This window comes from Telmatherina bonti (genome assembly GCF_933228915.1).
Source record: "Telmatherina bonti genome assembly, chromosome: 6".
Classification (NCBI taxonomy): domain Eukaryota; kingdom Metazoa; phylum Chordata; class Actinopteri; order Atheriniformes; family Telmatherinidae; genus Telmatherina; species Telmatherina bonti.
The window spans coordinates 25,907,133-25,934,683 of NC_136624.1; the positions used below are offsets into that span (position 1 = coordinate 25,907,133).

The 27,551-nt window shown below is 37.2% G+C and overlaps 1 protein-coding gene across 1 annotated transcript; it reads left to right on the forward strand.

The window, feature by feature from the left end:
- The first annotated feature begins 764 nt into the window (after nt 1–764).
- Nucleotides 765–25,958, forward strand: myg1 (myg1 exonuclease). Its single transcript, XM_079241543.1, has 7 exons — nt 765–1,073; nt 2,145–2,257; nt 9,909–10,068; nt 10,952–11,101; nt 13,055–13,177; nt 13,909–14,090; nt 25,433–25,958. The coding sequence occupies exons 1-7, from the start codon at nt 792–794 to the stop codon at nt 25,620–25,622; spliced, it is 1,200 nt and encodes a 399-aa protein (XP_079097669.1). The 5' UTR covers nt 765–791; the 3' UTR covers nt 25,623–25,958.
- Nucleotides 25,959–27,551: the final 1,593 nt, after the last annotated feature.

Sequence of the window (27,551 nt, forward strand, 5' to 3'; positions counted from 1 at the left end):
TGAGGAACCTTGGAGTTTTTCTTTACCAGGATTAGTCCTTTGGCTTGCATTTAAAACTAGAGAACCACTGTCTTCCACTCAATGAAAATGAAGGAAATCCTGTCTAAGAGTGATGCAGAGGAATTAGGTCATAGTTTTGATTACATACTGCATTAATTATCATCATCATTATTATTATTATTGTATGTTAATAATAATAATAATAATAATAATAATAATAATAATAATAACAAAGAATGTAAATAATTGACATTTTTGCACTGTTAAGTATTTTTCATGAACTTTTCAAGGAAAGACAGAAATAAATAAATAAATTACAAACTACTTGAAGACTTCTTTAAATACAGTTTGTTCTGTTTTATTGTGAAAAACACTAGCCGATAACAAAATATTATATTATCATTTATGATAGGAAACAAAAAGCCTGATAAAAATTTTGACTTAGTCAGATTATTTAAAATATTTAAATTAATTGATTTGTAAAATGCTCTAAACTTTGTGCCCATAAAGACAACCTGTATATGTTTAGTGTTAAGGTATGCAGCGCCCTCTGCTGTCACACTCTTTAAAATAACAAAAAATACATTCTTGCAAAGGTATGTTCAATGAGCCCTTTCATTTCATTCAGGCTAACGATGTTTTGCTATCAAAAGTTCTGTGATTTATTAAAAGTGTATTACAGTTAAATCTAGAAAAGACATGTCTTTGACAAACCCGGTTCACAAAGTCGCGCACCATATCCGGTCCGGCGGCCAAATCGTTCCTCCACTTATACAATTCTCGCGGGGTGAATGTCGCGTGCACGTATTGTTGCACTTAGATTTTCAAAAGTATTGTCTTCATTTGCCACCAGCAAACCTGTAAGTACATCACGGCAGTTACATTTACGGACTAGCTGCTGTTCTTCACTTCCTGTGGACTTTACTCGCGCAGAACCACGATACATGTCAAGTCAACCCAAGAGGGTCTGCACTGAAAACATGACTATTAAAAAGATTGGGACACACAACGGAACCTTTCACTGCGACGAGGTCCTGGCTTGTTTTTTCCTCCGTCAGTTACCAGAATATACGGTCAGTATTAAATACAAGGGAAATGGTTTAAAGGGAAGTGTTGAACTTTATTGCAGACTCCTGCGCTATTTAAAAATAAATAAATAAATAATAATAATAATAATAATAATAATAATAATAATAATATTAAAAGCAGCTGTTCTACAAAGACTCCTATGTCATGCTATTTTATACCGAGCGGTGGTGCTGCTGTACAGATGAATAAATCTCCCAATCATGTTTATGATTAAATGTCATTGTCTCTAAATTGGCATAATTATTAATTAACTTTTGCTACGTGCAATTTCAGAAGTATATAACTAAGATAATGGTCTATTGTCTAAGTCACTTGCTCAAAAACCTTTGTGTTGATTAAGTCGATAATTATAGTGTTTGATTAAGTTCTTGACTAAGAAAGTCAATTTGACATTTATGACCAACGTACAACCTTGTGACCAAACCATTAAACACCACAAGAAAACTCGATTACATCAAACCTTCTAAAGCAGAAAACTATATAGAAATATAATGATATAATCAAGAGTCAGCTCAGTGTTCTAAGCATTACCCACAATGGTCACATTAAATTCAGTGAATAAACTATTTGCAAATTTGTTTCATATGACAGTCAAAATCTTACAGCACTAAGTAATTACTATGTAACTATAACAATAACTATGTTGTTACATTAAGATGTTTGTCTGTATTAGTATTAGTTGCGCCTCACCCAATAGGTCTACCTTTTGTCTCTAACCAGAAGGAGAAACTGACAAACTCATAAACCAAGAATATATGATTTTGGATGTTGTTTGTACGGTCAGCATGACATGGCGGACCTTAATTGTCATGAAACTCAAAATACTTTCAACTCTTCAGTGCCATGAAATGACAACGTGAGCTTTAATATTAGACCTTCATCAGTCTAATTATGGCTACAATCATATGATGTTATTTATTTATTTTTTTAAATTGTTTTATTTTTTAAAAATATGATGTCTATTCAAAATAATCAAAGCAAAAAGTAATGTATGCAGATTATACATTTATGAAGAGAATGATGGGTCTGCATGTATCTTCCTCTTCTTTCTGTAGAATGCTGAGATCGTTCGGACCAGGGACCCAGCACTCTTGGCCGAATGTGATGTTGTTGTGGACGTTGGAGGGGAGTTTAACCCAAAGAGGCATCGCTATGACCATCATCAGAGGTACAAATCTGGTATTAATCTGTCTAGAAGAAAATAAGACTGTTACTGTCTTATTTTTTTCAAAATATTTGTTAAATAATGTAAAATCAAGACAGGTAAATTAATCTCTTACTGTTTCTGAGCTGCTGTGGTAAATGTTTTGCAGATTTATTACCCCTACCAAAGAGGCTATGTATTTGCTTGTTTACCTGCTTATGTGTTTGATGGCAACTTTATGCAAAAATGTAATAATTGTTTATAGTTAGTTAGCTTTTGTGTTAGCTAGGGACCGAGCTAATACAACGCCGCTCTGTTTCTAAAAAAACATATTCCCTGTAGGACGGCCATCGCTATTCGGACACCGGAAAACTTGCCAAAGAAAAACTAAAACCGTTAGAATGACAAAGCGGCTACATGTTTACATTGGCGGAAATGACCGAGGGTAAATATGCGTTAGCTTCCCTGCTAAGGACTGAATGATGACGTAGGTTAATGAGAGGGGAGGAGTGGTAGCTCCTAACCCAACATAACAGCAGGAGCAACCACAGACCGTACAGAGTCTACCTCAAAATAACTAAATATTAAGGGCTTTCTTTTCTAAATTCTTGCTTATTTCTCTATCCTTTGAACTTAAAATATACAACGAGACGTACATAAAGCTCTAAACAAACAAGTTGTGCATATATATATATATATATATATATATATATACACACTATTCACAAAAAGTTAGGGATATTCAGCTTTTGGGTGAAATTTCACAACAAGCCTAAAATGCATTCAAACCTGTACAGGTGAACTTAATGTGATCTTCTCTAAGCTTTTAAATGCACATGTCCAACTGTTAAATGTTTCAATAAATTTTGCACAAGTTGCTGTTCTCTAACAAGGAGCTTAACGGCAAAAATCACAGCAGGTGTGTGATCCTTGAATTGACCAATAAATGTCCTGGTTCAATTAGAGCTGGTGTTTAAACAGTTGTCCTCATCATGCTGTTCACATTTTGACATCATGAGACCAAGACGACACCTAACAATGGAACAACAGTCCCTTGCCATTGCGATGCTTCAAACAGGACGTTCTCAGACAGAAGTGGCCACTGAGCTTGGAGTGTCACAGAGTGTCATCAGCAGGTTGCAACAGAGATATCGAGAGACTGGAAGAGTCACAGAAAGGCCTAGAAGTGGACGTCCTTTGGCCACATCCCGTGCTGATGACCGCTACATTGTGAACACTGCCCTGAAAAAACCGGATGATGAATGCCACTCAACTACAGGCACGTTTAAGAGAGGTGAGAGGCACCCAAGTGTCACGTCAGACCATTCGAAACCGTTTCCATCAGTGTGGTCTGCGTGCTAGACGACCTGCACGGGTACCTGACCACACCACCAGGCACAGGCATCATCGTCTTGCATGGGCCAGGGAGCATTTACGCTGGACGAGGAACCAGTGGGCCTCAGTGCTGTTCTCTGATGAAAGTCGATTCACACTGAGCAGAAATGATGGCCGGCAACGATGTTGGAGACGTCAGGGAGAGCGCTATGCATCAGCCACTGTTGTCACCAGGCGAGCTTTTGGTGGTGGCGGTGTTACAGTGTGGGCAGGGGTGTCCACTTGGTACAGAACTGCCCTACACTTTGTGAATGGTACAGTGACAAGCCCATACTACCTGAATAACATCATTAATCCAGTGATTGTGCCCCTACATGAACAGCACAGGCCTAATTTCATCTTCATGGACGACAATGCTCCTGCTCATTGAGGCCGCATCATCAGGGAACGGCTGTTGGAGACTGGTGTACCTCAGATGGAATGGCCTGCACTCTCTCCAGACCTGAATCCCATTGAAAACCTGTGGGATCCGCTGAGCCGTCGTGTAGAGGCTCGAAACCCTGCACCCCAGAACCTCAATGACCTGAGGGCTGCCCTTCAAGAAGAGTGGGATGCCATGCCTCAGCAGGCAATAAGTTGCCTTGTGAACAGCATGAGACGTCGTTGTCAAGCTGTAATTGATGCTCAAGGGCACATGACGAGATACTGAGACGTTCAAATTTTTTTTTGTGGTGTAACTACCATTGTTGTGACCTTTTGTGTTGAATGAATTTTTTGAGATGAGGAAATCAGTAGTGCATCCTTCTACTTAAATGTCTTACTTTTATGATATTATATCACTGTAGCATGAACATATTGCATTTTCCATAAATTTCACCTGAAAGCCAAATATCCCTAACTTTTTGTGAGTAGTGTGTATATATATATAATTTTTTTTTTAGCTTGGGTCTTAGATTAGTTTAAATTCTATTAAATTTAGGGAATAATCTGGAAGGACTTGTGGACACAGGAATTTTTAAAAGGATTCTTCACAATCATTTAATTTTAAAATGGTACACCGCTCTCTTCTGTTTTCACTCCAGCTCATTCTATTAAGAAATATGTTTTAAAAGAAAGAAATGATAAAATAAAATAACATTAAATAATAACATTTAAGATTCAATGGGAGCCCTATATTCAGAAGGCTCCTCTTGGCAAATTAAATTTGTTTTGCACAATGCTACAGCCAGACCATCATTCTTCTGTCATGACAGGACAGGCGTAAAAGAATGGTACACCATATTGCGTTATTTTTTAATGAATATTATTAAAAGTAGACCTATTACTAAGTAGTAAGGCAGCTGTGTCATCCACGTGCTTATGGAGATGCTTTGGAGCGCTTCTGTTCCTCCCACTTTTCACCTTTTGGCTGAAGGTGTAAATGTTGGCTCAAAAAATACAAGATCTGGCATCCTATCTAGGATGTTCAATGCCTCCTGCTTAGTGTCATCTGGGACTCATTTCAGCCATCTGCAGGTATTACAAAGCAGGTATAAGGATGGTTAAATTTCTGGAGAGATAAATCAGCCTTAGGACAATTGATGATTTCTCACAGTTCTTCCGTAATACTGAACATTGCCAGCTGAAAGTGACAGTTTGCAGTAATCCTATGTTTCAGAGTGGTAGTAGACGTCATATAAAATTGAAGTTATTTTAGATTTTAAGATAATTTAACTTTAAATTTAATTGAAAACTTTACTTTGTCAAAATTTTCAAATTTGAAACAGAGAAATTCTGTTAATTGGGGAAAATCATTTTCTCATGCTTTTTGAAATTGACGTCAGCAACTCACTTGATTTGGGATTTCAGCTGCTCAACAGCTTTGGGCTTGCATTGTATTTTCCAGTTCATGATGGAAAGTATGCATGTCAAAGCATCTGTGGGTCTGTCAAACATGCTGATCATGTCATGTACAACTTTATTTTGATTAATCAGACCCCAGAACAGTTTGTTCACAATAGTTTGTTATAAATAAGCTGAAGCCCAGAGAAGGCAGCATTTTTGTTCTGGAATTATTTGCATATTTTCACATTTATTGGACGAGATGTGTTCATTAACTGTGTTTATTTATTTATTTTTTTATTTAGTCTGTGTTGGCTGCTTTTTCATTTTTCTTTTAAATTCTGCCACAGATTCAGTTTTAAACACCCATTTAGTGTTACTGTTTGGTTTTATACTGTGGCTGGAGATATTCCACATTCTCTTAATCAGGAATTTCCAGATCCGGTCCTCGAGGGACAGTATCCTGCAGGTATCGAATGTTTCTCAACTGCAACACGTGATTCACATAAACTTGATCTCCACAGTTTGTTGCCAAGTATCACACAAGTCTCTTGTTGCTGTAGGGAAACATCAAATACTTGCGGGACACCAACGCTCGAGGACCAGATTTTATTATAACAATATTGCCGTGTAGCAAGTGTGAAGCAAAAATCTGATGGTCATTGTTATATTATTGTTACTGTTCTTAAAGTATTTGGCCGCATTTGGATATTTCCCTGCTCAAACACTAGTGAATCAAATTCAAACACTGATATCTAGTCATGTTACTGACCTGTTAACACTAACTTAGTAGATCCTGAGATGTTTCAGCTGATGTTTGCATTGTTGTTCGAGTAAGTTTGAATCATTACAGAATCGCACAACTGGCCACTTGCAGGTCAGACATTTTGACATAACGTCCAGACATAGGTGGAACTTAATATTATAAACAGGCTCATTCCATTAAGAGGTGCCAGTATGCCACGTCTTTGAGCCAGACACTAATTAATCTCTGCTATTAAACCTGGATAATTATTGCTGTAACATAATTATAATATAAATAGTGTTGAAGTCTTGTTATCTTGAGATACTATCATTAGATATTTTCATAACTAGTGTTCAGTAATGACGAAGCAAATATCCTTGTGGCTTTTGTTCTAACAGTATTGAAATTCCCTGACAGCATGAATCCTTCATTTCTCCATGATTTTCTTCTCTGCTTAAAGATCTCAAGAACGTTTTCCAATTGGTTGCTCTGCAAACATCTCACCACGTTGAATAAGCAGCCTATTCCAGCTTAATGTCCTAATGATAATCAGAAATGGCTTTTATGACCAGGATGATAAAGATATGTCAGGACTTGCCTCCTAGCAGGCTGTTAGAGATAATTAGCACTCCTTCAACTGGACGCCCCCCTGCCGCTTGTTCACGAGGCGCACAGGCTGCCACAGCACCATCAGGGGCCACCAGGGAATGTGGCTGTCACTCACATGTGCTGATAGTTGAGATTTAAAAAAGTGGATTGGATGCTGGAAGAAGTTAAAGAAGGAGCTGGCAAGAGCAATTAAACAGATGAAGTTGAAAGCTGCATGGAAATAAAATGAAATATGTTTTCCATCATTTCATGAAAGACGCAGTCTTTGTTTTTAAGAGTCTGATAGTAAGTTTGGAACCCACCTCAGATGATCTTGTTACCTGCGTGCAGTTGGTCACTGCTGGTTCCCTTGTTTGTAGTTATTATTGCTGTGAAAAGTAAACAGAAAAGCTGCCTTCTGCTTTTAAGAGATACGGCAAGTAAGCAGTATAATGTTGACTTGTCTCTGCAAGAGAATAAACGTGTTTGTCCAGAATGTTGAGCTGAGACCAGATCCATCATAAGCATGTAAGTCCCCATCAGACCAGTAGCAAGCCAGCTGGGAGATGAGTGAATTGTATATTTCTTGTTTTGACACACTGCTAATTAGAAAAATATTAATGAACATTAGGTCAAATCACATTTCTTTCTTTTCTTTTTTTTTTCTTTTTTTTTAATTTAACCATATGTTAAGAAATATCAGTCTTAGTGAGGAGTAAGATTTTCATAAACCAGTAATAATTCAGGATGTTTTTTTCAACATGACAGATGTTTAATATGCTTTTCGTAAGGATTGCCTTTGCTGTTAGGGAATTAAACATGTCAGGAAAATTTTCCTTTAGCTGGATCTTGTTGTTAGTTGCTGGGGTTTTATGTACAAAGCAAAATGGGGGGAAAAATGCGTTTGTGACATGAAACAACGTCTAATCTGAGAAACTATGAAAGATACAGCAAAACTAAATATGTTTTAAGCATAGAAGAAAATTATTTCAAGTAGTTGAAGCAGTAGAAATGTTTCCCAAATTATTAATAGTAATAAAAATAAAATATGGGCACAGTTATTTGAAATTAATTCTGAAATTTAGAATTAAATTGTAAATTGGTAAAAAGTATGAAGCAGTCATCTTGTTAAAATGCAATATCCCGCTGCAAGCCTTTTGGGTCGTGGTATGCGCATGCATATTGCTCTGACTGATACTTCAGTGAAATATTGTTAAATACAAATGGCATACTTCTGTGCTACTAGCCCAACCATGATGGCTTCACCGAAAACATAAAAAAAGTCTGTAATGTGCTTCAAGGAACATAACAAAGCCTTGACCCTACCACTGACTTCCCCACTGACCAGTACACAGAGGCTCCTCACAACAATCCTCATAACCCAGTGGTTTGTACTGTCAGTAGCCGGGTGTCAGGTAGGAAAGAAGTATTATACCAGGTAAAAGCTGTTCTAGCAGCACAAAGGAAGTTCTGGTTTTATTTTTGCGGCTGGTTTATAAACGCCAATGCTGATAATGACTGAAAAGCTTCAAAAACATTTAACACAAAAAGTTTTTTCACACTATCAGATATGGTTTACATACGATTTACACACAAGGTTTTTGTCGCTTTAGTTAGTGTTACCTTTAAAAAAACAAAAAAAAAAACTCAAGAAAGCAAAATTTGTTAAAAAAAAAAAAAAAAAAAAAAGCAATGTCACTCCACAATGTCATCATTCCCAGGAGCAAGAAACATGATTTATTTTGTTTTGCAAGTACTTGAGTGGATTCATGAAGCATAATTCTGCTAATGGCGTTCAGTTGGGTCATTTCCTCATATGATTATAGCGATCTGCGTTTAAATAATACAGTTTGCTCATGCAAATATATATATATATATTATGAATATATATGTTATTATATTTTTGCCTGTTTTTTTTTTATTTATTACTAGTTCTCCTGCATTAATATCTCCAACTTTTTGCCTTTATCTTCTGATTTTGTGTTATGATTGTTTGTAAATGTTACTGCCTCTAATTTGACAGAAATACATATAATCACTTATCTTTGACCAAAGGAAATGTGCTCAACATTTCCCATTTCAGTTGGAGATTTTTCCTCTCTTTAACTTCTATTTCTTGATTATCAGCATAGAAATGCCAGATCTTAACTAATTAGCCCTTTAATGGCTGTGATTACCCCCTACTTCCCTGTCTTGCCACTGATCCATTTGGTGGTCTGTATCAGCTGTGCTGTAGCCCAACAATGCTTATAACAACTGCATTAAATAACCAGCAGAGGATTAATTCTGGACCCCACTCAACCAATCACGTTTCTGCTGTTTGCTGTGTGCTCATGCTTACAGGCATGCCTGAGAAAATGAACATTAATGAGTGCTTCAATATTGATATTGAAACACTCCAAGTAAATGTAGCATTTTATTGTTGGAGTCAGTTATTGAGTGAAAATATATTGGAGTATTTAAAGAACAAATCACCAATGTTTTATTGTGCAGACCCTGGCCTAAATCAAGTGAAATGTTCATAACCAAACCTTTGCAGAGCTAATGGCACGTGCATAAGCTAATTTGGCCATTTGATTCAGGTGTGTTGGAGAAGGGATGCAATAAAAGTTGCAGGGAAGCAGCTCTTAAGGAGTGGACTTCAGCAACCCTGCTTTACATCATGAAATCATAATAAAAGCTGTCAAGGGAAGAAAAAAAAGGTAATTAGCGTGATTGATATCATTCGTTATGGATGGATATTTTACCATGGTCATCATATTTACAACTTTTTGGTCTCATAACCACATTTATGGATGTATTAGTTCATTTAGGGACAGGTTTATTTGTGCACCCAAAACGCCAAAGACTTGGCAACTGCTAGCCTCTGTAATGATCTAATTTACTGATGTTCTCTAATATTTTAGGCTGTTAGGTCATGGAGAAGTTGCCTCCTTGGACATCTTTCGATTTTTCTGGCTGTGCTACAACTTGCTATTTAAAAGAAAAAGAAATATTAAATTAGCAGACAAGGAAAGTAGGAATCATAACTCAAATATATTGAACATGCCACACTGACAAACATTTTATGTGGGTGAGGAATGCTGACTGTTTCAAATGATCTCTTTCTGTCTTGCTGTCCAAGTCATGAAAAGCTATTTATGGGTTTGTTGCATTAATCTAACAGGTTGTCTTCCTTCTCACCAGGTCTTTTGCAGAGAGCTTTAACAGCCTGTGTCCAGAGAAACCGTGGGTGACAAAGCTCAGTTCTGCCGGTCTGGTCTACCTACACTTTGGTCGTCAACTCCTGGCTCAGCTGACACAGCTGAAGGAAGGTGACAGGCAGCTCGAGGTGCTTTATGACAAGGTGAATGGATTTATTGCTGCGGGTGGATTACCACAGACTGGGTTTTATTCACCAAACAAACATTCCATTGCAAACATTTTACATTTATATGAAAATGAACTTTTGTCTCCACTAATTACCAGAACCTTAACACTCTATTGGATTATGGGCAAATTGGGGAGGTAACTAATTTGAATTAAGTACACCTAGATCTTATGCATACAAATGTACCAGCAAATAAACTGTCATTAAAAAGAAATAAAATAAAACAACAGTAAATTTAGAAGAAATGCAGAATATATCTGATTTATAGTTTTATTTCCTATAATGTATCTGCATAAGACAGTTGGCAGTAGTGTGATGATTAAAACTGTTTAATGGTTTTAAGGAAAGCTCAGTCAAAAGGAAGTCTTGGCATGAATTTTAAGCCAGTCAAACCTCAAGTCAACATAAATATTAGCGTTGTTAACCCGTGTCATCTTTGGCTGTTTGATGTGTCAGCTTGTTCAAGAGCCAGAGTAATCCTTTTACTTGTAGCTGGGGCTTCTTTTAATTTCAGATTTAGCATGTTTTGTCCTCTGCCAGATCAGACGAAATGAAGCTCTATTTTTGCCCCAAAGCTTATTTCCTCTTGCAAGCTTGAAAAAATGTCAGCTTTTTTGTGATTGAACTTCTGATTTACTGAGAAGTTGACCCTTCAGCTTTAAATATGCTGCTACTTTTTGTGTTTTTTATTCTTCTTGTATTTACCTCATACTGTAATTTCAATACACAAATCTGCTCTTATTGCTCAACTGGCTCAGACACTGACTGCATGTCAGACAAGATTGCAAATAGTTAGTTCTTGTGGCATCACAGGCTCCTAATTACCACTGAAATATGGTTATCTTTCTATTGCGTGCAGCTGTATGAGAACTTTGTGGAAGAAGTGGATGCTGTAGACAATGGCATCTCACAGTATGAGGGAGAGGCTCGATACGCCGTCTCTACCACGCTGAGCGCACGTGTCTCACATCTAAATCCTCGCTGGAACAGCGAGAGCCAGGATACTGAGGTGAGCACATGTGAGCGTGCCTATACCATTTACCAACACATGCAGAAGCACACAGATTGCTCTTGATATACTGTATTGCAGGACATGATATTAGATTACTGAATATATTTATTTACTCATTCTTTTTAACTTATTTGTTTTTAGTTTATTAATAGTATTTAGTTATTAATGTCTGGATTTCTACAGTGTGACTCACGATGCAGTACATCACGTGCTATAAATGTAATTACTAGATTAAGATAATGGCATGAAGCACCACGTTAGAGAGTCACGTAGCTTTGTGCTACAAGCTTAAGTTTTAGTACTGAAGCAAATATTCCCAGGATTAAAACCCAAGCACATCTACAACATCCACATTTGTTTCTTTTTCTTAATTTAGTTTTTTTTTATAGTTAATACAGGGGATTTACATATGTATTCTGAGTTATTATTACACCCCACCAAAGCTAATTTTTTTTTGCCACAACAAGGCATAGAGAAACAAAATAACAGCTGAACTGAGCATACTTCAGATCTTAATTCTAAACAACTTGCAGCTAAATTAGATTTTGCTCAAAATATTTGATTAATCTGTCTTTTACTTAATGACATGGAAAAAAAGTGCCTGTCATAATTGCCTAAAGCCCATGTTGATGTCATCACATTCCTCTGAGATTCCTTTTTTGAATAAACATCTTGTATAAAAGTCAAACATATAGAGTTAGATGTATTCTGTTAAACTGCTTTGAAAACACAGTGAAAGGCCATGTATCATCTTTATAAAATCTGGCTTGTGCTAGCTTGTGCTGCCAGAAGACCCTTTTATTTTCTCACTTTTATATTTGACAGCTTTTCCACACATGAGAAAGTTTTTTTTTCCAACTTTTCCACACATTTCTGTTTAATAGAAATCGCATCTCATGATTGCTACACCTAATGAAACGAGCTGTATTGAAATGATGAGGATGGAGAAGGTTGTGGCTTTCAAAGCAAGTGCAGTACAGTTCCTGTCGGAGGTTTGGAGTAAAAACAGTAGTTGAGAAACGACAGTGTGTGTCTTTATGTCTCATTATTGGATATCAGGAATGTCTTTTCTGAAAATAACCTTTTAGGCCCTTTCATAAGATCCCTGCAGCCCACCATGTATTGCAGGTACTTATATTTGTCAACTACTTGTCCGGGGAAAATTCTTTCCTTTTGTTTGTTTATTAATATTTATCTTTTCCCCACATCTCAGCTCATGTGATTGTTATTCATGTCCTTCCATTTTCCTTCAATTTCCACACCAACTAATGCTTTAGGCAAGGCATCTATGAGCTATAGAAACTGAGACTGATTTATGGTAGGCTGACCTTTTGAACTCTCAACAGTGGCTTTTTGTAATAATTGAAAAAATCTAATGGATTTTCATCTCCTCCACCCATGACTGTTAAAACCCAGGGCCACTGCAGCCTCCTCATTCAGATGCATACAGATTAGACTTCTGTACAATGTATTGTGTGTGTGAATGTGTTTGTACCTTTTTTTTCTGTCTACATCTCAAGCTTTCTTTGTCTTGCTCTCTTGCGTTTCTCCTCATGATGCCAATAGAAACTGAAGTCATACCAGGCCTTTGTGCAAAATATGACAGTTAGCTGATGAAGCGGGGCTTTGAGGACCACGGGGGAAATGGTTAGACAAGACTTTTTCACCTCATTGTTTTTTCTGGTACCCAGTCTCATCACATCAGTTTAGTGGAATTTAGACGCACACATTTTTTTACACAGACAAAAGACATAAACGATAAAAAAGATTTTGAACTGCACAGGGGTTTGTAAAGTTCATTGAGGTGTTTTTATTCTTTTCCCCTCAAATTGACATTTGATGTCCAATCAGCTGTCAAAAGCTACTTTTTAAAATTTTTAATATGATGTATTATGCAAGCTTTCTCTGTATGACAAAATATGCATGTATGTGCTTGCGTTTTATCACCAGGAGGGTTTCAGAAAGGCATTGAAGATGGTTGGGGAGGAGTTTCTGGACCGTTTAGATTTCTACAAGTCCTCCTGGCTGCCAGCTCGTGTGGTTGTGGAGGAAGCGGTCAAGCAGAGACATCAGGTGACGGGACAATTCATTCGTTCAGTTTTTGTTTTACTGTTTTTACAGTTTATCAGCAGCTGTTGGTTCTTATGTAAAGGCCCTTTAAAAAACAAAAGCCATAGTTTAATTCCACATGGCAGACAGGTGAGGATTTCCTGCAAACTATGATCTTTGCTTCATCCAATGAGCTGGAATTTTAATGACTGGACAATATTTGACTACAATGTTCATCGCAAAGCACTTTTCAGTCTTGACAGGCAACAAATTTATAGTTTTTAGACAGACATCAAATTAATGTAACTTTAGGCCTCTTCAGTTTTGGACAGAGATATTTTCTATTTAATTTTTACAGTTTTAAGATTAAATGTATTTTTCCAGGCATTACTAGAGCCTGAGTTTACAATATTAGTGTCTGTGTCTATAATTTGATTAATTTACCCCATAAAATCCATTGAACTAAAAAATATTGGGAGAAATATTGCAATGCAATTAAAATGTGAATAATCAAGATTAATTTATTACAAATCTTGAAATTATTTAGATGCATTTTTACCTACATTTTACATGTCAGGTTTACTTATGTTTTCAGAGTTCATCACAAAATATGTAACTACTGTTAGATTTTAAAATGTACTACTGGTATTATATTCATTTTATTAAAGTAATATAAAATTACAGACACTTTTTGTTGCTGTGCTTCTACATTTGAAGGTTTCTTCCCTATATGTGTCTATTCTTTGTATTTCCAGGTGGATCCCAGTGGGGAGGTGGTGTTGTTCTCTCAAGGTGGGTGTCCCTGGAAGGAGCATTTGTTCGCCTTGGAGAAGGAACTCCAGGTTGAAACTCCCATCAAGTTTGTCCTTTACCCAGACCAGAATGGACAGTGGAGGATCCAATGTGTCCCTGCTGGACTCCACACTTTTCAAAACAGGTGGGATTTTTTTTTAAAATCAGTAATTGTAATACAGAAGTTACAAATACAACTTTTTCCAGCATGGATCTTTTAAAAGTTGTTGTGAAGGCTTTTAAGGCGGTTCCCGGACTACGGAGTACTGCTTGTGATGGTACAGGTTATGTAGGAAATTTCCCTAAACAATTCTGTTTTAAACAGTGGAAAATACGTTGACAGGCACACCTTCTGAGTTTTCCACATGTGTTGAATCGCATTGAGCTCTGGTGGCAGAGATGAACCCTGGCGTATGATTTAACTTTCATGCTTACTGGACCGTTTGACAGCTGCTTGTGAAGAGCGGACGTGCTTTCCAGTGAGACGATAAGCTGCTACATGGATAGAAAAACTTGTTTGGCGAATGAAGGCGATACTTTAGTCAATGCTGCAGTTTTGCTCTCACATAGCTCTCTAAGGAGCTGAAGATGTAAACACACCTAACACCTCCATAAAGCCACCTGAGTCCTTTTTTTTCCATGCACACTCTCCTCAGTCAGGTGTTTCTTTATTGTCTTCCTGCTGTTAATTGGACCCAGTGCTTCAAACGAACCTAGCTGACACGCTGCCAGTTTGACAGACGCTCTTATTTACAGCTTCTACTTACATGTTAAAGATTTTCATGAATATTAATAAATGTGCAATCCATGCTTCGTTGAACAATAGTCTCTTCGATGAAGGGACTTTATTTACATAGGGCAGTATTATCTACTCGCATGCTTCTCCGGATGGGAATGTGATTTAGACCTCTCAAAGTCTCATTTGATTTTGAAATGACAGGAATAATCACATTAAAGGTTTTGCTGTGCAAATTTGCTGAGATTAAACAGAAATGAATATTTTCCTTGGCCAAAGCAGAAATGATGATTATCAGATTGTAGTCTGAATGCCTTTCTTGGAATAAATAATTTAAAAAAAAGCAATAAAAAGTATTGCATTATTAAAAAAATTAATTATATTTTATTTTTGTAGAATGAACTATTGACACCAATCAGCCACTGACTGTGAGAATTAATAACACTGCTCATCTCGGTGCAAGACAATGTCCTTTTGGGAAATGTTGCACCCTGAAATTATCCTGGATGTTACTTTGATGCTTTGCACTTCCCACCGTGTATGCGTAGACCTGTAACACACTCTTTCCATTTGACATTGCAATCATTCATAATAGCATCTTTTCAGCTTCAGTGTAAGTTGATATTACAGTAAGATGCTTTTCAATGGAAAGTATGCAGGTTACTTAGTAGTTTCCACTTACAACAAAGTCATAGTCAGTTGGACATATAGTAGGACATTTTGATGGCTTGATGACTGTTAATCCTTGACTCTTAAAAGGAAAGTAATTTAATGCCCCTTTCATATTTTTATTCATCTTTTTCATGTCATTCTACTCTACAACGCACCGCATGGTGGCTGCAAACAGTTGTATGGCTGACTGTGCTGGTTTATTTAGATACAACTTTTTTCCCCCCCCCAAGACATTCACTGTTGTTCCATTTTTTCCCCCATGATTTTTTCATGCTGGTTCAAAGGTTGGGCTGCCTAAATGATTTCTGTGCTTACGTTAAACTCTTTCAAGACTGTTAAAAGTTGTCATGACAACAGACAAGTATTTAACCGCAGGAAGAGCTACAAAAGCGAATATAATTAGCAAATTACCAGTCTCACCTGAACAAATCAGAGAGTGCTTTAAGGATCATGTTTTTTCCCCAAGTGCTTTTAATACAATTCAGCCTGTCCTGTTATGTCAGAAGCTCAATTAATTCTTGATGGACACCTTAACAAATGCCTAAATTTATGACTGACTAAAAAACAGACCCCAGTTTATGAGTGTTTGTGAGGATGTGCATTTGAGATGGTGATCAGCAGCACAAGAGCACCGCAAGGGACTGTACTCTCACCATTTCTCTTCACACTGTACATCTCAGACTCCAGCACAACTCTTCTACCATCGGCAGAAATACTCTGATGACTGCAGATGTGGGATGTACCAGTGATGGACAAGAAGCCTTGTACAGAGTATTGGTCAGTTCATTTGTGTGATGGTGTGGTAACATACTCCTCATCTTGAACACAAACTAAACAGAATAGAATGTTGTTGACTTCAGGAAGAGGAAAAGGAGTAAACAAAGCACTATTTACATCCTGGGAAAAGAGGTAGAAGAAGACAAGCAAAGCAAGTAAAGTTTCTTTTTAGAGCACAATTCAACACCAGGGCAATTAAATTGCTTTACAGAAACATTAAAACACAACAAAATATGAAGCTCAATTTAAACAAAAAAAGCAAGGAAAGGGAAATAACAGATAGAAACTATTAAAATCATGTTAAATTTCAGTTTAAAAGAAACATGGAGATTTTGGACTTAAAATAAACTTAAAATAATTTCAAATAAAAAGTACTGGATTTAAATAAACTGATTGTTTCTGCTGATCTGAGGCTTTCTGGGAGTTTGTTCCAGATGTGTGAAGCACAGAAGCTGAGTAGCTTCTCCATGTCTCATTCTGACTGAGAACTGATAAAAGACCAGATCCAGATGACATGAAGGATCTGGTAGGTTCATACTGGACAAGAGGTCTCTAATGTAATATGGTCTTAAACCATTCAGAGCTTTATAGACCAGTACCAGAACTTTAAAGTCTATCCTCTGATAGACTGGCAGCCAGTGTAAAGACCTCAGAGTCTGACAGATGTTCACTCTCTTAGTATTAGTGGGGACTCTGGCAGCAGAGTTCTGAATTAGCTGCAGCTGTAGAAAATGTAACTGGAAGTTCAGCGAGACAACAAACTGGACTGGAAATGTAACGCAGCGGCCATCTTCTAGAAGAGACAGAGCAGACGTTGCTTCTTAAAGGAGCTAAGAGAATTCAGTTTCTGCACCAAAATGTTCTATAAAATAAATCTTCTCTACGTCTGTTATGGAAAGGTAGATTATTAATAAATATTGTTTTTGTTTTACAAACAAAATAAAACAAACCCTAGTGCAAAATTGACATAATTTAGGCATGTTTGTTTGAAACTTTATCATTTAGCAAGAGAGTCAGTAGTTTATTTATAAAGCACCTTTAAAAAAAAAAAAAAAACATAAAAATTTGAGCTTCACAACAATTACAAACAGAAATAAAAATATTAAACAAATTTAGACAGTAATTATATAAAAAAACTGTCTTTAATTAAAACCTGTTAAAAGAAAAATCTATAGCTGTTATTTACTGAATCAAAACAATCAGTACGATTACTCCCTCACTGAACACATTTTTGCATTTTCCTTCTTTTTATGCTTGCAATAAAGCTGTCCTGCTCACAAAGTATGGTAAAGCATATACTCCTCCTCATTCATACATCTGCCCTCCATACCATGCACAGCAACCCCTGCTATTTTCTTTTCAGGCATTTCTACATGTCTTAGCAGTAAAAACGCTTTAAATCTTCAATCCTGCAACTCCAACGAAAGGTGCATCATCTATGTTTAGAAAACTTAATTTACGCTCAGTAGCATTGTGCTTTATAAGACCGAAGACATACAAAGTCCTGTGTGTATTTGTCAGATGATGTTACTTGTGCTACTTACCTCTGGAGGGGAATTATTTACCTGGAAAGTCCAACCTACAAAGCTGCTTTAATAAGCTTGTCAGCGTTCTCACCAGAGCTCTGCATCTGGGCTGTTGTCACATTGTTGCCTTAAATGTTTTAATATGCCCCACATTATTAAAAATGATGAACATGGAAATATTTTCTACACTCAGCCTGGATCTCTTAATAAAGTATCTTTTATTACAATTAGTACCTCTCAGTGTTCCCTTGCACTGCCTGTGCTGTTTATATTTTATTTCACTTTGATCTTTAATTAGAAACTGTCAGAACATAATCTATTAAACTTCTATTCATGTATTGTTTTAGCAGTCTGTTGCTGGTTAAAATAATAAGCTTCACCAGTAGCCGATTTCATCAGCTGTATTTAATTAAAGTTAATTGTATAAAAGCTAAAATGAAAATTTTATCTATCTGCTCCCTGCAGTCAGTGTCTGTACTCGGTCAAAGACTGTTTGTGAATAAAAAGACAAAAACACATTTTAACTCTGTGACAGGGCCAGGAATGTGTTCTTGTCGTTTATCAGGGAAGTTTAATTAGCATTTAATATTTAATGCTGCTTATCATGTTTTTAAGTTGGAAGTCTGAGAAAATTAATTTGGTTCAACAATAAATTGTAGTGTTCAGACGGCACAGAATGGTAAGACTTTTTTTTTTCTTTGTCCTTCATCAGTTGACCATGTTTAAAGGTAAACCTCATAATACCTGATAAGAGTGATTTGGATTCATTAAGGAGATTTGTGAAAATGACAGCAGATAATACTGTGAAGAATGAGGGAGGAAAAGGTTATTAGTGTTCAATTAATAAGTTTATGAGACTCAGCTGTTTTGATGTCCACTTGTGCCCCAGTCTTACCAGTATGACTCATAGCAAACTTAATACACCATACTTTGTCCTTATTTTCCATCACGCTTATGTCACTCATGTACATAAACTACTCAAATCCGAAGTATGTATTCATTATAAAATCTCCAAAGCAGGCAGGGCCATTCATCCTTCATTCATTCATTTTCCCAACCGCTCAGTCCAATTCAGGGTCGTGGGGAAGCTAGAGCGTATCCGGAGTACCTGGAGAGAACCCATGCATACACTGGGAGAACATGCAAAACTCTACATAGAAAGGCCACTGACCAAACCTTGCCCTGGCTGAGGATCAAACCAGCGACCTCCTGGCTGTGAGGCCACAGTGCTAACAGTGCAGCCAGGGCCATTCGGTTCTGTAGAAAATATTAAATGGGCCTTTTGTCATGATAAAATTAGATTGTACATTGTTGTCTGACATCCTTTGTCTTGTGTTAAAATTCTGTGGAAAAACAGATCAGATCATGGAGTCACTTTTTTTTTTTCATTCTTGAAAAATAACCACAGGAACTGCAACAATTTATAACATTTTAACACCATTTTTTAAAACACTGATTAAAAAAAATAAAATGAAGGAAACATATAATTCTTACCATGTCACTCAAAGTCTATCACACTTCTGGAATATCAGTTTGTCCAGTTCTGTCCACTTAGGAAGTAACACCGATTGAGAATCAATTTCGCCCGTGGTTGAACAAATGGAAAAGACAACGGGTGGAAACAAGAAGCAATTAGGAAGACAGTCCCTGTCAAGGAATGGTCCTGTAGGTGGTGGTGATACACTGCTTCTTTGTCTACATGGTACTTTCCGGCTGATTTTTGGCCATGTTTGCATTTTGCCAGTTCCCTCACCACTAGCAATAACATGAGATGGTGTCTGCAATCCACAGAAGTTGCTCAGGTAGTGCGGCTTATCCAGGTTGGTACATCAACGTGCAGTGTGGCAAGAAGGTCTGCTGTCCCCTAGCAGAGTCAAGTGCATGGTGGAGCTACCAGGAGACAGGCCAGTATACCAGCAGTTCCTGTGTGATGAAAGTATTGATGCCATAGACTGGCTTGCTCTTTGACCAGCCCTGAATCCAATTAACCTCTGGGACATCATGTTTCATTCAATCCACTACCACCACTGTGCACCACAGACCATCCAGGAGTTGACTAATGCCCTGCTCCAGCTCTGGGAGGACATCCCTCTGGAATATGCCAAGACCTTGTTGGGAGTTCATACATTCTCGTTAAGAACATCATTTTGAATTGTTTTAAAGAATTTCCACAGAAGTTGGGTCAAAGTGTGATATGATCATTCCACTTTTATTTTGAGCATTATTCTGAATCCAGAATCCATGGGTTAACTAATTGATTTCTGTTTCTCATTCTTCTCTTATTTTGTTCTCAACACATTTAAATATGTAAGGAATAATGATTTTCAACTGGACTATATCTTCATCAAGCTCTAAATGTTATTTCTCTCTGAGCTACTTGCTCTCGGATATTATTGTTCATGTAACTGCTGCTGGACATAACGGACAATGTTGCATATGCTCTACATAATATAGAAATCTTTAGCCAAAGGCTTCCTCAGTATTACTTTGATACTAACTATATGAAGAATTTTTTTCAGATTTGTGTATTTTATTAAAATAATCATCATACAGCAAAAATATTTTTTTTTTATTCAAGAAGCGGTTTAGTTGTCGTCAGGGATGTGAGCTTTGCATTAGCAGTTGACAAAGTAGGATCTACAGAATAAACAGCGAGGGCGATTGGGATTGAAGAGTTATGATTTTTAAGTGTACATTGAATGATTGCTGCTCAGTAAAATGAAACCCATCAAAAGCATGAAAACAGAGTTGGAATGAAGGGTCTCATTACTGATTGTGGGCTTCTTAAGAGCAGTAGAAGACCTCTTAAGCACAGCATGTCCACAGACACAGGAAGACAGTGGAATATATGGTTCATTCCAGGTATGATTTGTGGGTGTCAGCTACCTTCTATTTTCACCTCTTTCCATGAGCTCTTTTCGCTAGCTTTCCAATTAATGTATTTTTTTCCCCTCTTATGCCTAACATTTCTACCTCTGACCTTATTTCATTACTTTTCCTGTCCATCTTGCTGTTATCCAGATAGTCCTAGTTTCTTTCATTCCTGAACGCGTCATCCTCTCCCTCATCTGCCCCCTGCCATATCTCACCTTCCACCCTTTCCTCATCTCATCCCTCTGCTAGACTTTTTTTCCACACCGCTGCAGAATCTCATCAGGCGGCACCACGTTTCAACTACAAACGCAGGCATCTGTTTGTGGTCACAGAGTACCTCAAAGATTGCATTTAATGCAAGCCTGCTGGTTGATGCGGTGCTAAATGAGAACAATAGCTTGTGATGGATATTCTAAAGAAACAAAAAAGAAAAAAAAACCATGCATAGCTCCAGATGGCTCTTTCTCTGGGTGGCCCGCATCTTCCCAGTTGGCTTTTGCCAACTCTGCAAAAGGGGAGTTGTTATCGCCTGTGTCCCTGCTACTGCACCTGGGGGGAAAGAGGTCTATTTTTATCTGCGTCACATTGCTAAGGAAATGTGAGCTGGGAGAATGAAGAAGGGAGTGAAAAGAGTCCTTGTTTGTAGAATAATATCATAGGCTTAACGCGACAGAACATAAACAAGAAATTTGGGCTATATCTGAAACTATGTCTGCTGTCAGCTGTCACACTGATGTGGGTCTTCTGATTTTTTTTTTTTTTTTTTGTATTTTATTTCTCTTATTTCCCCTCTTACACTTTTTTAGTGATAATCTGGCAAATGAAAATCAGAAAGCAGTCCTGATATCTGTCACCCTTGCCTGTTACCAGAGAACTGAGAAGTCCAGAAATCCAACTATATTCAGTGTTATGAAACTAAAGAAACCATTTATAACATGTTTTAGAACTGTAATGAAATCTTACATAAAAAAGTAGTTTGCATCTCTTGGTTTTCATTGAAGGAAATGATTTAATCAATATATTTTCATGTAATTTCTCTTTGGAAATAGTCAAATTATGCAATTTTTTAAATTCTTTTTACTTTTCTCTATTTCCAGCAATAAGATTCAAGTAAAATATTTAAAAATCATACAAATGGATTTCCGGATTAGTGTTTTTTTTTTATTTTTTTTTTATTTTTTATAGATTCTGTCTCATAATGGAAATGAACCCATGATAAAGATTCCAGAGCTCTCCATCATTTCTAAGTGGTAGAATTCGTAATATTGCATAGTGATCATATACTAATTTTCCTCACTGTATACATTTTTGTTATATTTAGCTGTGTTCCAAAACATATCCAAGTTTCCAAAATAAAATGCCTTCTGTCCTAATGTATAGATGCTATGCTAAGCTGTAATGTAAGGGAGTTCCGATGGAAGACGAGTTTTAGAAATACAGCTTTTGATGCGTAGAACTTTCTTTTTCAGGAGCTCTCAGTATGTTTTGGGTTATTGGGACCCTCCGAACTGACAGCTCTGTGTTGCAACCTGGTGGCATTTGACTAAAGTGAGTGGATGGTTAAACCCTGGCCTGTACACTACAGAATGTATCTATCTCTCACAGTATCATTGAGCACCAGACACACAGTGCTATTTGAAGCTACAGTATGCTTGCTCATGCATCACACGGCCTCTGGGTTTTTATTAGATGATGCTTCAGATTTAAGCCTTTTTTGTGTTTTTGTCCCACCGACATTGTATTACCGGTTAATCTTAGTTTTATCTCTTGCTGCCCCAGAATTGCTCCAGCTTTAAACATGCTTAGTCTAATCCTTTATTTAGAGGCTTAGGATAGTTTTGTGTTTTGTTGAGAGTCCTCTCTAGTTGCTGTTGTGAAATGTTGTGATTATAATAAATTCAGTTATTGGTTTATCTTTCTACTGGTGAGTGCTGGTAACTTGGCTGGATCTTGCAAAGGAATTTTTCTCGATCATTAAGACGTAGAAAATCATGCATTAGACCTACTGTTAAAGCTGGTTTAGCTCATGTAGCACCCTGTCTTGGTTCCTCCCCCTTTGGTTTTGCTCCTTGCGTGATCCAAGGCTTTTTTCTTGCTTCTGCCAAGGAAGTTATGTTTTTACCAGCACTTATCTGTTTGTATTCAAGATAACTCAAAGTTATGGATGGATTTCATTGAAATTTTTGCGAGTTGTTAGAAATGTGACATGGATGAACTGATTTCATTTTGGTGGGGATCCGGATCACCGTTTGGAATCAGGAATTTTTTAGATACCATGGCGGAGGTTTGCGCTCTCCGAGTGCTTTTCTAGTCCGCAGCTTCTTCCACCAACGACTTTATCTTTCTCAGCTGTTTAGCAGGAGGAGGCAAATAAACCGAGCCAGGTCTGAGAAATCCTTCCTGCATTTTATCAGCCATTAGGAAGCTTACGAAATATAAAAAATGAGCAACTTCAATTTGGCCCGAACGTTTTGATTGGTCAGAGTTTTTACAGATTTACAGTAAACTGGGGGGTCTAACTATATTTCTTATTGTTCATGATTTAAAAATGTATAGACTACTATCAGGACAAGGAACCACTTCATCCAGAGTAAAAAAAAAAATGTTTGAACAAGATTAACTACCCAGCTTTAACTTTTGTGGAAGTCCAGACCATTTTATGTTGGAGAAGCAGCCCCTACATGTTCATTATGTTTAATTCTTTAAAAGGAGGGTCTGGGACATAAGAGCTGTAATCTGTCAGTATAATTATTTTATGACTAAAGATAGAGTATCAGGTAAATATGTGTTGCTGTCCAAATATATGGAGATAATTATTTCATATGTACGTTGTTTTTTTTTTCTCATTTTTTACCACCTCAAGGATAAAAGCAGACCAGAAGTTCTGCATGTTACTAATCACATGCAATTTTAAAAATAATGATAAACTTAACCGAGGATTTTCTGTTTCTAATATACGAGCAGGAAAGTAACACGTTGATGACGATTAATAATATAAAAATGGTGATCATTTATTTAGCACTTCTTTCCATTACCTCTGTCTGCTAAGTTCTAGGAGGGCTCTTTCCATAAGACCTCAATTAGCTAATTGAGGTCTCATTTACAGAATGGTCATCTACAATGTGAAGTTCCTGATCAGCCACGACAGCAGCAGCCCCTCCCAATTCTTTCCTCATTACCAGCCATATTGACCTTTCCTCTAAGCTTGTTTTCTAACCACACTGTGAAGCGATCGATTGGTTGATTCTTTAACAGGGATTATATAGCAGATTTGCCGTGCTCCTCACTCCAGGTTGTCAGGTGACAGTCTTAATGGGTGCGAGATTTTAAAGTCCTGAGATAATAACGTAGAGAGTAACCGTGTTTGGTGAACATGCATATGCAAGCATTTTAACCAAACTGCTAATTTTTTTAAGTCTGTAGTGGCCTTTAATACACAGTGAGTTGACAGAAAAGGAGGTCAGAGGCAGCTGGGGAAGCTGCACAGCAAATAGCCCAAGACCAGGATTCAAACCGGGGCCGCTGGCATAGAGGATCTATAGCCTCTGTGTATTGGGTAACCTTGTCAACCATTTGAGCTAAATATCACTTCATTTTCATTCTATTTTATAAAGTAAGCATGTTGCTTGAGATGCAGAACATGTATGGCATTTTCTTAATGACAAGTTTTATCACGCATCTCTGTAATTCACTTAAAAAAAATTTTTTTTTACCTATATGACAAGCTGTAGGTGTGTTTAAGCATTTCTTTTTACACATTTAAAGCCCTTTTCAGTGGCAGTCAAAGTGTAAGATAAGAGCAATATGTGATGACTTGAATTAAATCAGAGTGAAGCTTTGCTCAACAAAATACTGTGAAGAGGACTAGACTAAAATGAGAGAGGTAATATAACCCCATCAAAGCAAGAATGACATGCATGTGCGCACACACTTAAGAAAACCGGTAATATGTTTTAAATGATCTGGCTTGCTCTTGTTGACAGAGGGGTGTGTTGCATGCAGTAGGTGGTAAATGAGCTGCTCCACATTTTTATGAATTGTCAGCCTCTGCACACATTATCCAGAGAATCTTTGTTGAGGTCAGCTCATAAACCCCTACAAAGCCAATCTTTGTAAGATTGCCTGTTGACTTCACTGCCACAGTAAAGCTTTTCCCCCACTTAGCCAACTTGTAATTTTCCACATTGGCAAAGAAGTATAAAACTGACTCGTATTGCTCTGGTTGCTGTTTCTGAGGATTGTGGTGCTCGGTGCAGTGATTTCTGCAGCTTGTTTTTGACATCAGCCTCATATTTTATGTTTTTCTGGTCAGATATTTTGAAATCAGAAGAATAATTTAAAGTTTTCTGTTGTGTACAAATAAAAAAAAAATTATTTTGATTTTTTTTTTTTTTAAATTGGGCTTATGATGCAGTAAGTAATGATTGTCTATTGTTATACTTTTTAAAAAAAAAATTCTAATTAAATATGAACCAATTGAATTTGATATAATAGTTTCCTGGATCTTAGTTACAATCACACTGCTTATTTCTTGTACAGTGTAAAATTTAAAGTTCATTTTGAATTTTATTTCACAGTAAACAAACCCATTTTTCACACTAAAGAGTATACTGCCAGCTGATTTATGGTGTTTTGCTGAGAAAGTGGCTTGTTCAGTTATTAGCTAAAGATATCTGCTTGTTTCCATAAGTGAATTTATTCTTACAGCTTTACTTTTTACTCTTATTTTCGTCCCCCCCTTTAATTTATATAATATTTGGCTCCAGACTTTGTTTTCCAAAAGTTATATTTTGTGCCAATGAAAACAAAGTGTGTTTTGCAAAAATATGTCAACAGGAATTGAGCTGCTGACCATGTTGTGTCCATCTGTCAGCCAACTTACCCTTCTGTCTCCTGTCCCAGGCTGTCGCTGCCGGAAGAGTGGCGCGGTGTACGAGATGAGGCACTGTCGGAGCTCAGTGGGATTAAGGGCTGCATCTTCGTCCACGCCGGGGGCTTTATTGGCGGGAACAAGACCCAGGAAGGAGCCCTGGAGATGGCTCGGAGGACCCTGCAGGCTGCTGCCCAATCCCCAAAAAACGGAAGCAGCTAACTGGTCTAAGAAGACAACTTATTGTTTGATCCATCAGTCAGTGTTAAGAGAATAGAGAAAATTTTGGTTTGTTATCATGCAGATTACATTTTGATGCTGTTAATGTTGTACAAGATGTGGGATGGAAAGGAAATGCCAACCAAATCAGATCAGAGCAGTCTCTGCTTGATCTTGACTCACACTTGATCACGTTGACTCATATGTCTTCTCTCTGTTGTCCTTGTAACTGCATCTATTTTGGTCTTTATTGGTAATAGAAGTTTATTGTTATTGGCATTCTGGTCTTTTGAATTTCGTGCATCATAAATACTGCAATAAACAGTTTTTTCTACTTCACTTGCATCTCTTGGGTTTCATTTCATAGAATTAATAAGACACCATCTGACGGACCATCTCCAGCATGTTCAAAGTCTGACTACCACAGCCTTACCTTTCAATGGCTGATTATATAGACACCTGGACTGTGGTTCCGTCCTTTCATTTCCAGTATTGGTGGTATCACCCACAGCACAACAAAGAGCTACAGAGGCTACTTCCGCCAGCTCCAAGATCAAAGCATCAATAATGAATCCTGATTAATTCAAAGAAATTAAATTTCCAAACGCCGCAAAGAGGGTCTCCTTGTGGCAGCCGGTGTTGTGACAAGGTTACAACCACAGTCAATTTCCCAGTAATAAAGTCAGGGGATGTACCTTGAATTTTCTCATTAATACTTGTGATTTTTTCCCCCAAGCTCTACTTGTTACTCTTCCCTCCCTACGATTTCCATGAAGCTGACCTTCTGCCACTCTTGCTGTATATAACATATTGCTTTAATTTCATTGCAGTGGATTTTATTTTTCCCATCAGTGCTACTGTCATTGTGAAAATGTCACTGTGGGGGGAAAAAAAATCATGTCAGTTCTTAGTGCTGTTAATGCTACTCTGCTTCATTCATGGTGTTCAGTGGTGCAGGCTGTTGATTCTTTAATTGTATGGTTATAATATATTCTGCTAATGTTTTTCCCTCTTGATTGAACAGAGATGTTTTTAATCGGATTAAAACTGGCTTTTAAATGCAAATATTAGATCCCTTTAAGTTGAAGATTTTGTAGATAATGAATGTTCATAGCAATACAGCTGATAATATGTCATCCAATCTATTTATGGTCTTATATTTTGAGCCACTAATTATTTGTTTTCCTTTTAGCTAAGAGTTAACTGGCTATGTTAATAGCTTTGGCAATGCACTCCTCTTACATCTTCTGGTTTTTTTTTATTCTGTCTTTGTCTCAGAAGCACATGCAAACAAATATTTCAGTGTTAATACTCTGCTCTCTCCTGTGCTGGACCAGAGCCAAAGTCCCAATCTAATCTAGGCACCTTTGTGACAGCCTTTCATAGTCACATGGTACAGATGGTAATAACTGCCTACTAATGCTGTAATGTTTGTGGCAATGCAGAAGGTAACCCTTTTTCAGTCACCTCACTGAAGGAAGGAGGGCAGAACAGAGTTATATTAATCATGATGTAGTTGGAGATGTTCTGAACAAAATGCCAATCTGAAAAGAAGAAATCCTGACGTGTAGCCAAACATATTGATTTTAGTTTGCAGTCACCACTTTACCCTTGCATGCACTATCTCATGCTCATTCATGACCAAGTTTGGTTGTTTGATAGGGAAATCACTAGTTTTCTCTTTAAATTGTGAGAATCCTCAAAAGCCCTTTCTTTTATTTCTGTTTATTTCAGGTTGTGGTCTTGTTTTCTGCAGAGAGAACTAGCCCACACTAAGTTATTTCCTGTCACCCACAGTACCTACAAAGCAAATTTTTTTTAACACTTTGTTTTGTCAGCATGACGATTTTTCCATCTGCTCTGCAGCTTCTAGTGACACAGCAACAGATTAAACCTTTGTTTGTCCTTGGTCGTAAGCATTTTTAGATGACT